The 16,533-nt window shown below is 35.7% G+C and overlaps 1 protein-coding gene and 1 long non-coding RNA gene across 7 annotated transcripts in view; one reads left to right on the forward strand and one right to left on the reverse strand.

The window, feature by feature from the left end:
- The window catches only part of TMEM71 (transmembrane protein 71), a 43,717-nt gene extending 28,644 nt beyond the window's left edge, over window positions 1–15,073 (forward strand). For all 6 annotated transcript variants that reach the window (XM_074265314.1, XM_074265360.1, XM_074265343.1 and 3 more), the window contains 5 exons: window positions 2,292–2,477; window positions 7,703–7,778; window positions 9,350–9,411; window positions 9,512–9,572; window positions 13,806–15,073. In XM_074265314.1, the coding sequence (XP_074121415.1) occupies window positions 2,292–2,477; window positions 7,703–7,778; window positions 9,350–9,411; window positions 9,512–9,572; window position 13,806 (386 nt within the window). In that variant the 3' untranslated portion in view covers window positions 13,807–15,073. The remainder of the gene's footprint in view (window positions 1–2,291; window positions 2,478–7,702; window positions 7,779–9,349; window positions 9,412–9,511; window positions 9,573–13,805) is intronic.
- The window catches only part of LOC141552683 (uncharacterized), a 72,102-nt gene that overhangs the window by 41,892 nt on the left and 13,677 nt on the right, over window positions 1–16,533 (reverse strand). The gene's annotated exons all lie outside the window — the stretch shown is intronic.

Here is a 16,533-nt window from a genome sequence, read left to right on the forward strand (position 1 = left end):
CAAACAAACTTCACAAGAGCAGAAGAAGGAAGATGTGGGCTGATAGCAATCCATATGGAAAAGGGCCTATGGCTTTAGTCAGAAAGAAGTATAATATGAATCACAATTGTGACTGCCAAAAAAAAACCCCAAAAAAAACAAAACCCTAATGTGATTTTAGGAAGAATTATTTGAAATGTAATGCAAAGAACTGGAGAATTTATAGTTTTCTCTGCCTGCTGTCTTCTTGGCAACCACCAGAGAGGTCTCTAAGCTACTTGACAAGATAGCATATGGCAGCTGCATATGGAAGTAGAGCTGGGGTGGCAGGGCACAAGTGGCCACCTTCTTACATATTTACTCTGGCCTGGGATGCCCCAGCCCACGGACATGGCTGTCACCTTTATAATTAGAAAAGGGAGCCTTCCATCTTTTTGCATCACCCATTGGCTAGCAAGCTACCAGAAAGTGACCTGTTTCCACAATGGGGAAAATTTGTGTTGTTATTTTTTGTATTGACTATCATGGAATAAAGGTAAATAATGATGAATTTTATTTTTCAGTGATAAAAGAGAATAAGATAAACCACTTGGTATGAGATACTCACTAATCATGTTGTATCAATTTAGTGAGTGGAACTATTTACTAGAGAGAAGGGAAGGAAAAAAAGAATAAGCTTTTATGTAGCACCCCACTATGTGTCTGACACAAACAATATTTCATTTGATCCTCACAAAATTTGACCTTGCAAAGGAAGGGACTGTTATTGGTTTTTTTGTTTTTTTTGTTTTTTACAGTTGAGGAATTAGAGTCAATCAAAGATTAAATTACTTGCCAAAGTAAGTATCTGTGGCTGGATTTGAACTCTGGTCTAGCCACTGTACCACTTAGCTGCATAATTGGAGTTTTTTCTGCTTGGTCACAATGGGTATCTACAAAAAGGAAGATTTTAGCATAATATGAAAAACAAAATTTTTCAACATGTAGAGCTCTTTAAAAGAGGATGAAACTGACTCAGAAAGATCATAGAATCATATAACTTGAGAGTCAAAAGAGGTCTTAATAGCTATCTATACACGAAAGAAATCCTTACCATAATTATACCTTGAAAAGTGGTCATCCAGGAAGAAAGTTTGATTATTGGAGGTCTTCAAGAGGCTAAATAGTCACTTATTTGTGTTGTAGACAACAGGTATGCTTGGATGAGGTGGTCTCTGAATTCTCTTCCACTTCTGAGATTCAAGAAATGTTTTAGAACACATCAATATTTAAATCACTTAGTTGTAATAACACCATGATGGTTCTTAGAAAATACTTTTCATTCTATCTCAAAATTAAGTAAAATTACTTTTTTCTAGCACACCAAATGAAGGACTCACGTAGTTGAGAACTTTAGTCTTCATAAAATTGGCACTGATGTGTAGAGAACATTAGGTCAGGGGTGAGAAAAATTGGGTTTTGAAATCCATCTCTGTTACATACTAATTGTATGATCTTGCACAAATGATTTTTCCCTCCTACACGCTTTAGTAAGTGGTGACCAGCCTTCGGTCACTTTTCAGAGGGCCATTTCAGCAGTATAATGGGGATGGAAGCCCAATTTCATGGAACCAAGGTGATAATGAGTGGTGGGATAGGAGTTACACTGGGACACCGAAAATCTTTTCTGGAAACTTAACCATGAATATGGAAATAGAGAAATGAGTAATTAGCTGGAAATTAGCTGGAGGGCTTTTTTTTTTCCAGAGAGACTGGAGTATGTTTACAGGTATGGTATCTAGAAGAAAAATTTCTCTAAGCATCAAATATAGGGACAACAGTCCCCTAACCCCTCCTATCCTACTAATGGTTGGACAGGGACTTAGTGTGAAACAAAGGAAGGAGGCAATTCTATGGACACTTTCATGAACTGATGCTGTAAACTCTGGGCTTTGTATACATTTATTCCTTCCCTTAATCCTTTACACTATCACTCAATGGTGTGATACTGTCCTTTCCTATTCATTCAACTCTTACTCTGATGTTTTTGTCATTTCTTTTCTTTCCATGGAATTCATTTTAACCTCACTTCTGGATAAAGATGTTGGGGATAGAACTGATCCCTTCCTAGGGTTGGGTAAGAGCCCTGGAAACCTTCTTTGAGTGTTTTTGTTCTCTGCCATAGTAGAATATCATTTTTTGGGAATTTCAGCACCCTTTCTTGTTGCTTTAATTTCACTATAGTTCCATTCCTCAAAGTGCTATATGATATTAAATTGAGTGTATGTACACATGTGGGCACACACACAACCAGGACTTTGTTTTTCCAACAGATCATTCTGAATTTTCTTCCTCATCCCAACCATGGTTGTCAGAAAAACAAACTCCAGATTCTTCTGAGATCTCATCCTCCATCAATGTAGTCCTTCAGCATTCTAAAGAGAAGCTGTGTTCTGTGCCTTCTCAGTCTCCACTGATTATTCCAGAACATTTCCAGGAGGGAATTTTACATCATTCGCGTGAGTCAAAAGTCATTTCTCCTAAGTATCTCATTTTAGTCTGTATTAGTCTGCCCTCCTAGGGAAAACTAAGGGGTGCACTGAATAAAGTGCCCAGCTTGGAGTCAGAAAAATCTAAATCCAAATCCATCTTCATATATTTATTAGTTGTGTTTCCCTTGGACCAAGTTGGTTAACATTTATTTGCCTCAGTTTCCTCATCTCTAAATGAAAATTTACCTCTCAGAACTGTTGTAAAGATCAAATGAAATAATGTAAAGATTGTAATTGAATGAATGTAATTAAATTGAAATAATTGTGAAGAGTTTGACATATAATAAGTGATATATAAATGTTTTACTTCTGAGGAATTCTTCCTCCAAATATCCCTGATATGTACTCACACATCATCAGAGAAGGAGAGTAGCTATCAGAGAGCTGGTCTTGGAATCAGAAAAACATGATCTCTGATACACACTGGTTGTGTGGTCCCGGGGCCAGTCAGTCAGTCTCTGATTGCTCTGGACAGTGACTAAGGTGGTAAGCAGCAGACCTGGTCATCACAATTAAGCTCTAGATGCTGATTTTATTTAGATTTATTGTAACTACTATATGTTATTATGTCATCATCTGTTTTGTTCCCTCTGCTTCCCTACCATGAATTGGGGAGGGGGGAGGAATATTTTTTTTGTTTTGTTTTGGTTTTTTCCTAAAAGTCTTTCCTACCACAAAAAGTGCTGCTGGGATTATAGTTCAAAGACTACAAACAATTTAGTGAAGTCTTGTGTAATTCCAAAGTGTTTGGAACAGTTATAATTACAGTACAGTATGTGTCTTATCACAATCCCTCCCCCTTACATTGATTACTTTTGTTTTTATATTTTTAAACAATTTAATTGTTATGAAGTTAAATTTCAAAATTATTTTTATTTTATACATCTTTTCCCAAGTTGTGATTTGAAACACTTTTTTCAGTAGCTATTTACACAGTTTGTAATTTTTCTTTGAAAACTATTTATAAACTTTCTTATCTACTTATGGCACTTACCTGTTATGATTTTCTTTTTAAAAAAACAAAATTATGAAATGGTTCCTCACCCAGAGAGAATTTATAGAAGAACTCAAAAAAGAATTTAAAAATCAAATGAAAGACATTGAAAACTAAAAAAAAATCTTAGAAAAACAAGATTATGAAAAAAAATTTAACCATCCAGAAAAGGAAATAAGTCTCTCTCTCTCTTTCTCTCTCTCTCTCTCTCTCTCTCTCTCTCTCTCTCTCTCTCTCTCTCTCTCTCTCTCTCTCTGTCTCTCTCTCTCTCTCTCTGTCTCTCTCTCTCTCTTTCTCTCTCTCTCTGTCTCTCTCTCTCTCTCTCTCTCTCTCTCTGTCTCTCTCTCTCTCTTTCTCTCTCTCTCTGTCTCTCTCTCTCTTTCTCTCTCTCTCTGTCTCTCTCTCTCTCTATCTCTCTCTCTCTCTCTTTCTCTCTGTCTCTCTCTGTCTCTCTCTCTTTCTCTCTCTCTTTCTCTCTGTCTCTCTCTTTCTCTCTCTGTCTCTCTCTGTCTCTCTCTTTCTCTCTATCTCTCTCTCTTTCTCTCTAGTCTGTCTGTCTGTCTCTCTCTTTATTTTTCTCTCTCTCTTTCTCTTTTTTGCTGATACAATTGGGGTGAAGTGATAGGGTCACACAGCTAGGAAGTATAAGTGTCTGAGATCAGATTTGAACTGGAGTCCTGACTTCAGGCCTGGTGCTCTATCCACTGCACCACCTAGCTGCCCCCTACAATATGGAGTTTCAAAGATGAAAATAACTCTTTGAAAATTAGAATTGGGTAAGGGGAAACCAATGAAGCTATGAGAGACCAAGAAATAACAAAACATTATTTTAAAAAATTAAGAAATAGAACAGAATGTGAAACATCTTATAAGATTTTTTTAAATTTTATAATAAAATTGTAAAGCTATCTTTCCCCCCCACTTGTTTCTCTCTCACTTAGTGATGATTTTCCCCTTCAATCATAGATTTGAAAGCTACCTCCTTTCAATCCTCTCTGATTTTTAAAAATAATATGACCTTTTCTTCAACCCTTCAACTCCATTTTTATGGAGGAGTAAAATAAGGCTCAGAGAGGATAATTACATATGACCTGAGGTGATATGATGAGTTATTGACAGAGCTGGGAATTGAGCTCAAGTCTCTTGACTCCTAGGTCAATGATCTTTCCATTTCACTATTCTAAATTCCTAAAAATTACTAATCTGGAAATAATAACTTTTATCTACATAATAGAAAATAGTTTTATTATAAGGGCTGATTTTATATATGAGTAGCCTAGATGGTATCTTCTTTGGAACTCTCAAAAGTCTTATCATCACTCAAATTTCACCTCTCAACCAATCAAATCAATAAAGTTTAGCAAGCCCCTGCTATGTGCTAGGAATTGAAAATAGATAAATATTATAAAGTCTGTTCTCAAGGAGTGAACATTTTATTGGAGAAAATGGCATGCATGCCTTTGAGCAAATACAAAATTAACAAAAGTAATTTTCAGGAAGGAAGAATTTGAAGGTAAGAGCATCAAAAAAAAGCTTCATATAAAAAGGGCCCTTAGCATTTGAATTATGATTTTCAGGAAACTATAAATTCTGAGATGGAAGTTCGGAGGATGTCCCTTCTAGACATTGACTTATGAAAAAGCATGGAGATGGGAAATAGAATGTCATATGTGAAGAACAATTATAAGATCAATCTGTGTATACTATATGGTGTATGAAAAGGAATAATATATGAGAAAGCTGATAAAGTAGGTTGGAGAGTAGTTATAAAGGGTTTAAAATGCCAAACAGAGTTAGTACTTGATCCTAGAAATAAGAGGAAGCCACTGGAATTCAGCCCCCTTATGTATTAATAAGTTTTCTGAGCTTACCTAGGAACCTAGCATTCCTCATCATGTTTTATGGGGAAATGTATTAAAGTTCCAAATGATTGACATGATTTTTAAAAACACAAGGTATTTATAAGTTAAGGAACCTTTATGGTTGTATTTTGTATTTATCTCCTTACCTCTCTCATCAGGCCCATCTTCATTCAGATATCATCAGTGTGTGTGTGTGTGTGTGTGTGTGTGTGTGTGTGTGTGTACGTGTGTGTGTACATGTGTGTGTCTGTCTGTCTTATCAAAAGTGTTCTCATGCTGAAATGTGCTATAATCACTTTCTTTCCCACATCGCTCCCAAATTGGTGCTTGATCACTGAGGACCATTTTGTACTTGAGCAATGAAAATCTGATGTGTTATCATAGTTTGAAGTGCCTTGAAGGGTTGGATATTTCCTTAAAGACTCACAGTAGATGAAGTCACAATCTCCTTTCATACAGAAAAATGCCACTCAAAGAAAAAAAAATGACTTTGTTCACCTCCTCTTATGTCTGTCATTTCAGGCAAAATGATTTCCCCTATTCTGGCCTATTTTTCTCATCTTATAAAATGAGGATGGAATGCATCTGAGTTACAATTCAATCCAAACAAAATATTATTATCAATGTTCTTAAGTCATTTTTCACTCATGTCCAATTCTCCACAAACTCATTTGGAGTTTTCTTGGCAAAGATACTGGAGTGATTTGTTCTTTTCTTCTCCAGTTCATTTTACAGATGAGGAACCTGAGACAAACAGGGTTAAGTGATTTTCAAAGACTTACATAACTAATAAATGTCTGAGGCTAGATTTGAACTCTTAAAGGTGAGTCTTCCTCCTAAGCCCAGTTATTGTAAATATTTTTATGAAAATCTTCCTTCTTCTGTGTTAATGCCTATTCCTTCCTATCAAATGAATCAGCTTTAAAAAGGCAGCCAGTATAAAACACCATGCTATCAATACCATAAATTCTGCTTTTCTCAGAACTGCAACCATACAAAAATATTTGGGGAATGTTTGTACCATCTGATGGAGCAGCCTAGGAGTCACTAGATAGAGCACTGAGCTGGGAATTAGGAAGACACTTAACCTCTGATTGCCTGAAAAAAAGGGATTCACTGGACCTAATGGAGAAGGAAATGGCAAACCATTCCAGTATCTTTGCCAAGTAAACCCAAAATAGGGTCAAAAAGGGTCAAACAATGACAACCACTAGATTTCAGAAATGACAACAATGACTACCACTAGATTTTTAGACTTCTTCCAATTATATTTTTATGTGATCTATAATTATTTCAAAGGCAAAGGCACTTGGGATGTTAAAGATGATTAAGTTGATACTTTTAAAATTCTTTGGATTTACTTGGGTAAAAAAATGCTATGAAGCACAAAGTTGATTTATTGACAGTGAAGTTCTTCAAAATAGAAACCATATTTTAAAAAACCAAAAGCTATAAATTCTTCAAGGAAAATCATTCATTTTGCCATGTTATAGAGGACTAGTTTATGATAGAGTTCCCAAAGCAAAGGACTATACTTCAAAGGTTTATTTTTTTTTACTTCTGTGTATTAATTCAACTAATTCTGCTTCACCAACAAGCATTAACAGTATACTATATTCCCATCACTGTCCTAGGTGGTATGGAATGTTATCTGCATTTAGATAGGACATACTTCCTTTCCTTCTAAATTTTACTGTGTAGTAGTGGGAAAAAGCAAAAACAGAGGTGGAAATGTATGTAGTTCCCCCTCATTGAAAGTCTCCAAGCAAAGGCTGGCTGAGGTGTCAGTTATGTTCTAATGAGGATTCTTTCTGCCTATGGGTTAGGTAAAATGGACCCTAAGGTCCCTTGCAAATCTAAAATGCTGTGCTTCTCTGAAAAACTGTTTCATGATGATAGCATTAGAGAGATTCAGAACAAAGTGCTGTGTGAGGAGGTTTGAGGGGGAAGATAATTACTAACCAGGAATATCAGGGTAAGCCTGAGGGAGGAAATAGCATTTAATTTGGGATTAAAATTCTAAGTATGACTTCAGTAGGAAAAGGGAAAGTGAGATTGCATTCCATGCATAGGAAAGAGTGTGAACAAAGACAAGAAAAGGGCAAAGCAAAGAATGTGTTCAGAGTACAAATGTGATATTTGCAAATAATATTTCCAGAGGAAGTTTAAAATTGGGAGAACGAATAGTATAGGTCAATATATTTAATAACAAGCATTTATTATTATTTAATTATTATTAAATTACTTTTATTTAATCAGTTATAATTTTAATAGTTTTAGTACAATTTAATAATGAGCAATGCTTCTCAATTCTTTTTCCCCTCTTTTCCTATTAGAGTCCAGTCCATTTCAAGAGATCCTTTTTCCAGTAGTCGGATTTGCAATATGCTTAATCATTTCAGCATGTACAAGGTAATTACAATTTTAATTTTGTTGGTATTTGATAAGTAATTACTCTGTGATATTTAAATAATGTATCTTGAGGCGTGACTTTAGCCATCTGTTCTTGTCCATTCCTAGTTGCAACTCATTGACAAATCAGACATCAAGAACAGAATTCCTTAGAAAAATGGATGAGAAACTCAGTAGTACTTGACAGTCCCAGAATCATTGCTCTGGAGGAACCTTTATCCTAGTTTAACAAATCCTCTCGCTTATTGTAATCAGCAAAGAGCAGAGCATCCTTATTGGACTTGGTGGGGCTGTTCCTAGGTTGTGAGGCTGTTTGAGGATTCAGATGAAGGAGTATCATATCTATAGGCTGACGATAATTTGTTTTCAGGCTCCATATTGTATATTAGTATACCTGGAGCTCTCAGCTGCTGTCTTGGCAAGTTCTTAATTATAGAAAGTTCCTAATGGCTATTATTTAATTTTTCTGCTCCATAAACCTCAAAGATAGTCAGTGGAAATTACTTTGGTGCTGTCCATGGTTCTAATAGGACTGTCAGATCCATAGTACTGCTAACTTAGTTGAGAATTCAGACCAAGAGGTTTGAGCTTGATGTACCTGAATAGAACAAAACTACCTCTGTAATCTAGTGGCTGCTGCTGAGGTATATGGAGAAGGCACAGTGAGTCTGTCTATCTGGACCTTGGAAGTAATTGAACCAATGCTAGAAAAAATGTTGCTAGTCACCCATGTTCTCTTTCAGGGTATTCAGGGTTATTTCAGAATTATAGACCTAAGTGAATATTTAAAAAGCAGGAAATTTCAGGATTTAATGTCCCCCTAAATCTATTTTCCCACTGTGGTGATCTTGTCCTTCATTTTTGGTATTGTGCCTTTTAGGTATAATGACTTGAGAATACTGATACCATATTGGTATCTTCTATGTAGGCAAGAGCCTTAATTTTCTTTTTTTTGCTGAGGCAATTGGGGTTAAGTGACTTGCCCAGGGTCACACAGACAAGAAGTGTTAAGTGTCTGAGATCAGATTTGAATTCAGGTCCTCCTGACTTCAGGGCAGGATTTGAATTCATCTTCCTGAATCCTGGTCCAGCACTTTATTGACTTCATTACCTAACATAACCTAACATTAATATGTTCTATAATTTAGTCTTTTCATAGGATCAGAGATTTAAGGCTGGAAAAGACCTTAGGATTAATAACTAATAACCCTAACATGTCATAAAAGAGAAAACTGAGGCTAAAAGATTTTAAATATCTTGTCCAGTATCACAGAGGTAGAAAATATCTGAGACGAGGTTAGAACTAAGCTCTACATAACTCCAAATCTGGCATTCTATCCACTGTACCATCTATCTAGCTTATGAATTCAGGCTGTCTTGACACATTTAGAAAAATTTAGCCTTAATTTTTTAATGAGTTTTAAATTAATGTTTTGTTAATCATCACATGATAAATTACTTCCTTTAAAGTTTATTACCAAGTATTAGAAGAATGTTTTGTTTCCAGTGGAAGCCATTCCATTATCTTGTTAAATATGAGAAGTATTTTTGTTATCATTTTGTTTTTAAAGATGCTCTCTGGAAGAATCATTCATTGCCCTTTTGACATTTTCACTGATGTTCATCATAATTTGTAAGTACCTCTGCTCCTAAGAGCTAGTCTGATCTTCTTGATATAATCAAATTTGGGTCATAATGAAAAATTTAAAATAATCTCTATTTTTTCACCCAAGATCTTGTCAAGTCTCTGCTTCTTAGCCCTTCCAGTGCTTTCAAAACTGCTGACCAAGCATGGTAAGTGGGGTATAAATTTTTTCATCTTAGTACAGAGTGAGTTTACCTAAATCTGATAACTAGGGAGCAAATTTAAGACTTGATTAGGCTGGGTCACAAATAGCAATAAAGAGACATGGTTCAAATTCCCTTCTGAATGACTAGGTTTGCTGTTGTCATGATGGATGATGGCTGTAAGTCTGCTTTCTAAATCTTAAATGAAAATCCATTAAGGAAGCATTGCTCAAAGACAAAACGGCTCAGCAATTGACCAAAGGCTTGGAAATGTCTGGTTTACATTCTGGAGATCAATTTGGAACTATGCTCAAAGGGCTATAAAACTGTGCATATCGTTTGATCCAGCAGTGTCACTACGGGGTCTGTATTCCTAAGAAATCATAAAAGAAGGGAAAGGATCCCACATGTGCAAAAATATTTGTAGCAGCTCTTTTTTGGTGGCAGCAAAGAATTGGAAAATGTGTAGATGCCCATCATTTGGGGAAAGGCTGAATAAGTTATAGTATATGAAAATAATGGAATATTATTGTTCTATAAAAAATTAATGAACAAGCTGATATTAGAAAGGCCTGGAAAGATTTACATGAACTGATGCTGAGTGAAACAAGCAGAGGCAGGAATACATTGTACACAATAACAGCAAGAATATGAGATAATCAACTATGACAGACTTGGTTCTTCTCAATAATTCAAGTGATATAAGGCAAACCCAATAAACCCTGAATGGAAAACATCCACATTCAGAGAGAACTAAGGAGACAAAATGTAAATCAATACATGCTATGTTCACTTTATTTTTATTTTCCTTTTCCTTTTTTTTCCCCCTCATAGTTTTTCCCTTTTGTTCTAATTTTTCTCTCCCAACATGATCCATAGGGAAATATGTAAAAAAAATAAATAAATAAAATGAATGTACATGTCTAATAAGAAAAAAAAAGAAAATGTCTGGTTTAGGTGCTCAAAGGCAGGGAGGGCTATTACATCTTCTTAGTATCCTTAGCACTGAGAAGAGTCCCCGAAGCATAGTAAGAAATGCTTATTGCCTGATTAATGGCTTAAAAATTGTGATCTTGTGTATTATGTTATTTCACTAATACCTCAAATTACAAGGTCTGGGCCTTGGAGCTGATTAGACAACAAGCAATTACTATTCTTCTAATGTAGTGAAAGAATTCTAGTTACAAGTATGTTTTTCTCTGACATTTCAGAATCCTTTAACAATTCTCTTCTACTCTTAACTTTTATATTTTTTGGAAGGCTGTTCCAGTAGACTGTAGACAGACTATACAAACTGGAAAAGTTTAGAGAATAGGCCTGGGGATAGCCTGTTTATTTTTCAAGGACCAGCCTAAACTCAGTGAGGCTCAACATCCAATTGGACACAGGATGATTCATTTTTTTTCTTTTTTTTTTTTGGCAATAGCAACTCCAAAAAACAACCTACTCTGGGATCATAAAGTCATGGGATTATTGATCTCAAGCAGAAAAGGACTTGGAGTGCATTGATCCAATTCTCTATTTCATACATAAGGACAGTGAAAACCACAGTGGTTATGTGACCTGTCCTAGGTCACATAGTATATATCTGAGGCAGGATTCCAGCTAAAACATTCCTGACTCTTAGCCCAGCATTTTCTTTAGCAAATAACATAGCATTATGAATCCTTGAAGTATCAGTCCAAAGAGAGATTTGGAGATGTTCATAGAATTTTACAGAGTATAACATCACAGGAAATGAATTTTATTCTTTAAAAATATAAATCTAAGCATCAAAAAATAAGTGGATAGTATTGGCCTTTATCTGAAGAAATTCAATTATTTTTAAATCACCAAATTTAGTCAATAATTGTCAGGAAGACCTGGTTTCAAACCTTGCCCCTAACACTTAGTAGTGTATTAACTACAGACAAATCAGTGAACAGCATTTATTAAGTGTATACTACATGCTAGACACTATAATTAAGCACTGGGAATACAAAGAGAGACAAAGATGGTAATTCTTTCCATTAAGGAGTACACATTGTAATGGAGGAGACATAAATTACTAGGTATATATAATATACATACCAAATAGATTGAAATCTCAACGGGAAGGTAGAGGGAAGTGGGAAAAATTTCATACAGAAAGTGGGCCTTGGGATGAATCTTTTAAAACTAAGGAAACTAAGAGGCAGATATCAGAAAGGAAAACATATCAGACCTAGGAAATACAAAGGCATGGAGATAATAGATGATGAGCAGAAAATGAGCATTTATTTAGTATTTACTATGTACCAAGTACTATGCTAGGTGCTAAGGATACAAATAAAAAGACAAAAACAGCTGTCCTTAAGGAGCTTACATTCTAATAAGGGAAGCTAATACTTAAAGAGAGTTAAAACAAGAAGTTAAGGAGGAAGTACCTTTTGAAGGTTCATGATTCACAATCCAAATATTGTAAAAGAAAATTTATCTGGTGATCCACTCATGATTAAATATGTGTATTTAACATAATATTTAGCATAATAACACAGGACTTTTGGCTTCGATAACTGTTTAGTGAACTTGTCCAACAGGGTTTTATCTACTCTGAGACAGTTGGGTGTCAGAATCAGGACTTAAGTCATTGGTGGGATGAGCCAGATTCTAGTAGTTCATTCATTAATTCACTACCTTTGATTCTGAAGTTAGACAAACCCATTAGGCTGGGTAAGAGTTCAGGAAAAATTCCTACAGTCAGCCTCAGGAGTGTGATAAGGAAGGAGGTGAAATCAGAGAGAGATGCTCAATAGGCCATTAGCAAATAACATCAGATAATTTGGCAGTAAAGGTAGTCAGAGTTCCAGAGAGCCAGGTGGTTTGCATTAGGGATGATTAGCAAGATAATTTAAGACCTACCCATGGAATATGGTATTCAGGAAACAGGACTCCTCTCCTTGAAAGAATGAGATAGGGAGGAAAGCAAGACAAGGTGTCAGTCTAAGAATGACTGGAGGATCAGGCTTTGTACAAAGACCCAGACATCCCAGAGAGAGGAGGGAAAGACTCAGAAGCTGTTATTAAGGATACAGGTGCTACACACAAGGTCATCACTGGTATCTGCTACTTAAGACCTCTGGCTGGTTTCAACACAGCCCAACAAGATAAACCTCCCCCAGAAACAAACAGAACAGGAATTCAAACTCAAACTCAGAAATAATGCAGAAGCTACTCAACCTAACTGCATAAATATCAGGTAACTAGAGTCTTTATCTGTACTATTTTACTTGCAAAAGTTTAAATTGGCTTTCTTTCCTTCCAAAATATTCATCTGCAAAGCCAGAGTGTGAGAGCTGGGCTAATATCAAATACAGATGCCGGCTCTATCTCTCTCTATAAGCTACGTGCAGGACAGGGAAAAGATGTTGATGCCATATTTAGGGCCATTAACAGCAGCTGCTTCCTGCCTGCCCCATGATTCAATCACCCTTCTTTCTGTTTTGTAGTAACGTGTAATCTAAGCAAAAAATTCAGGCGTGGGGATGGGCTAGATGGAGACCCAGTACTTAGAATTGGGATATTAGATGGACAGTCATAATAAAAATCCAGAATTCAGTTATTGGAATCAAGCTACAAAGCTAGAATTTGACCAAAAGAAAGGCTTTAGCTGATCCACCATTCAAGAATCTTTTTATCTCCCCAACCTATAAGTTCTAATTGTCACCAAATCTTGGGATTTGTTCAACTTGTGTACATATTAAGATCCCTAGTGTAGAAGTTAAAATAAAATCAAAGCAGAAAGGTAGACCTAAAAATTATTTTTAATCCCAACTTCTAGGATTACATATCACTAGAAAAATATCTAATTATTCAACACTTTCTGTGTGATCTTGAGCAAGTCGCAATATCTATGGGTCCTTGCTTATGGTCTCTCATATTCTTTTATCTAGGATCTTATTATTTCAGAACATCTATTTAGTAAGGTCTTTAAAAGCAGATCCTAAAGCTGGAGGAGTGAAGGAAAAATGTTAATGACTGGAAGACCAGGGAGGGCTTCATAAAGTTAATAGCATGGACAGACAAGTAATGAAGAGACAGGGTTTAACTTAGAGGGAATAGTACTATCTTTTAAATGTTTAATTTATTCAATTTCTTGTAATTTGAAGTAAGTGTATATACTTTGTATGTAAATTATTTTCAATCTCCAGAGTTGATATTGCATTTCTGGTGAAAAGGAATTAATTATAGATTTCATTCTTCTTTCCTTCTCCAATATAGATTTGCCAAAGAATGAAAAGAATCCCAGCATTTCCAGAGTAACTTTCTGGCATCTGAATATTAAGAAATAAGTAAAATTATAATTAATTCCTATTTTTCCACACTAATAGAGTGAAACAACAACATGGACAATACTAAAATCATTATATTTGGCAATATGGGTTAGAAAAAATAAATCAGGGGTTTATTTTCTTAAAATTTAGCTTCTGTTAATATAATGTTTTAATCTTTCCCATGCATACCTTGAATACTGAGATTAAAGGGGCCCAGAAGTAGGAAAGCTGTTGGACTCAGAAGAGGAAATCAGAAGACAATTCAATTTTGGATTGAAAATACTTCTTGTATAATCTTTAACTTCACGAACATTTATAAAGTGACTATTATGTACAAAATACCATTTTAGGTATAAGAAGAGATTCAAATATAAAATAAGACATGGATTTCGTTCCTATGGAGTTCACAGTCTAGTGGAAAGATGCAGTAAAATATGCATGTAAGGAGTATTGATCTGTCTTTTTTTCTTAAAGGCTCAAGTTGGTAAAAAAATTTTAAATTAATGAAAAGGATTATGTATGTCACTGTCCTATCTAATTCGCAATCCCTTTATGATAATGTGAACAATTTTCTCTGATGGAATTAGAGCAACAGCTTCGTTGAGTAAGCAAAAGTAAGACAACATCTTTTCAGGGGTTTAAATAGTAAGTCCTGTGAACAAGGATTCAATTGGAAGGAGTACTGGTTCAGGGCTACTTTGTGGAGGTGACTCTTGCAGGGAGGAAGGAAGGAGGGGATTTCTCTTGACTCTCTTTCATTAGCTATGGCATATAGAAGTAGAGTGAGAGACATTCTAGCCAGTCCAGAATTATTTGGTTCAAGAAAATTCCAAATAATATAGAGAGAGCAGAGATATATTCCAGAATAAAATAGATGCATACAGTTGGTGAATTGAGTAAAGAAACAACTTTGAATGATGGCAGTGAAGATAAGCAACAGAGCCTGTGGACCCAAAGAAGGAAGCTGCTCTACAGAGAAACTACATCCAAGGAGAGCTGTGAGAGAATACTGTGGAGAGAAAAAGGACTTCCAGCTCCTACAGAAACAGGAGTTGTGATTTATCCTTGCTACTCATACATCCTATACATTTGTTTCGGTACCACATTTTTTGCCATGGACTTGTGGGTCGTGGGGGAGTATATGGAGAAAATGTTTTATACTTACTGTTGATAATATGTAATTTTAGCACATAAATGCCTTTGCTTAAGGTTCAATGTGTCTACTGAGTATTAATGGGAAACACATTAGTAGGGACTCATGAGCCATAGGTTAGGAAGGGTTATTCCATAGGTATACCCTTGAAATCTGAAAGAAATCTTCCCCTTAGTGATCCATCTGAGTGCTGAGTTGGGAAGAGTAGCCCAAATAAGGTATATCCACAAAGTACTATGACACAAGTAAGTAAATACATCAAAACAATTCCAATTTGAGGAATGACAGAGGGACAGCAGGATAGGGTTCGTGAATTTTGTGATACCTGAGCTGGGATGGAATGTCAATAAGTGGAGATGGATGGGGGAGGATGAAATTCTAAGTATAAGATAAACATGAATAGAGGCTCATATAACATAAATAAAGGATGATAGTCATAATTTTGACTGGCATAGCACATCTAAAGAAAATTTCATAAGTATCCCTATATAAAAGGCTAAGGAATTTAAGTTTTATAGGATAAGTAATAGGGAGCCATTGAAACATTTTGGGTAGTAGAGTGAGCCAGTGAGCTCTGAGTAAAAAGGAAGGTTAGCCTGATAGGCCTGTGCATTGGATCAAGGAGAATATAAAGGTGAATAGATTGGTTAAAAGGTTTTAAAGTACTCCAGGAGGGTAGGAACAAAGAAAAGAGAATTTGAGATTGGAGAAGTTGGAAACAGAGCAATTGATTTCCCTCTTTGGTCTTTGAGATTACACAAAAAAATTCTTATTGAAATAATCTTGGTTAATCCCTACATATATTTGTACAATGTTTATACATAGTCACTTTTTATTCCAAAATGATCATATCTTTCAGAATAAGATGTTTAAATACTTAGCCTTAAGTGTGGAACAGTGGTACTCAGAATATCTGGATCCACTTCTTATCTCTGATACTACCTGTATAACCATGAGCAAACCATTTAACTCCTTGGGTAGAGCTCAGTTTCCTCCTCTGTAAAAATGGGGGAGATTAGACTAGATGATTTATGAAGTTCCTTCCATCTCTAAAAATATGTTATTAACCAGTTTCTCAGTCTTATTTGGGATCTCAGTAACTTTGCTAATTTGTTCTCATCATCTCTAGGATAGGTCATGCAAAGGTAAACAACTGGACCCAAAACTTTGATGAGTATTGTAGAAATGGTGGGGAATGGAAAGGTGGGGGGATGGCATCTGCTGCCACAAGGACAGCAAACCCCAAATGAGAATGTAAGCTAAATTATCATGTGCCAGTCAATAGGGGGTACAGAGGCTCAGGAAGGCAAGAGCTGAACTCTGCCATGAGCTAATGGCAAAGAGCCAGATACTGAGAGGTACGGAGCCATGGCTGAATGACCACTTCGATGGTGGACCCTCTGACAGTCTTTTTCTTTAACAGCAAAATTCATGTATTCTATCTATTCTTCCTAAAACTTCTTTCAAAAGTGAAGTCAAAACCCCACTAAACACACACCCTATACCAAATGGGTGGTAGAAT

Source organism: Sminthopsis crassicaudata, chromosome 1 (assembly GCF_048593235.1).
Source record: "Sminthopsis crassicaudata isolate SCR6 chromosome 1, ASM4859323v1, whole genome shotgun sequence".
In the NCBI taxonomy this organism is placed as follows: domain Eukaryota; kingdom Metazoa; phylum Chordata; class Mammalia; order Dasyuromorphia; family Dasyuridae; genus Sminthopsis; species Sminthopsis crassicaudata.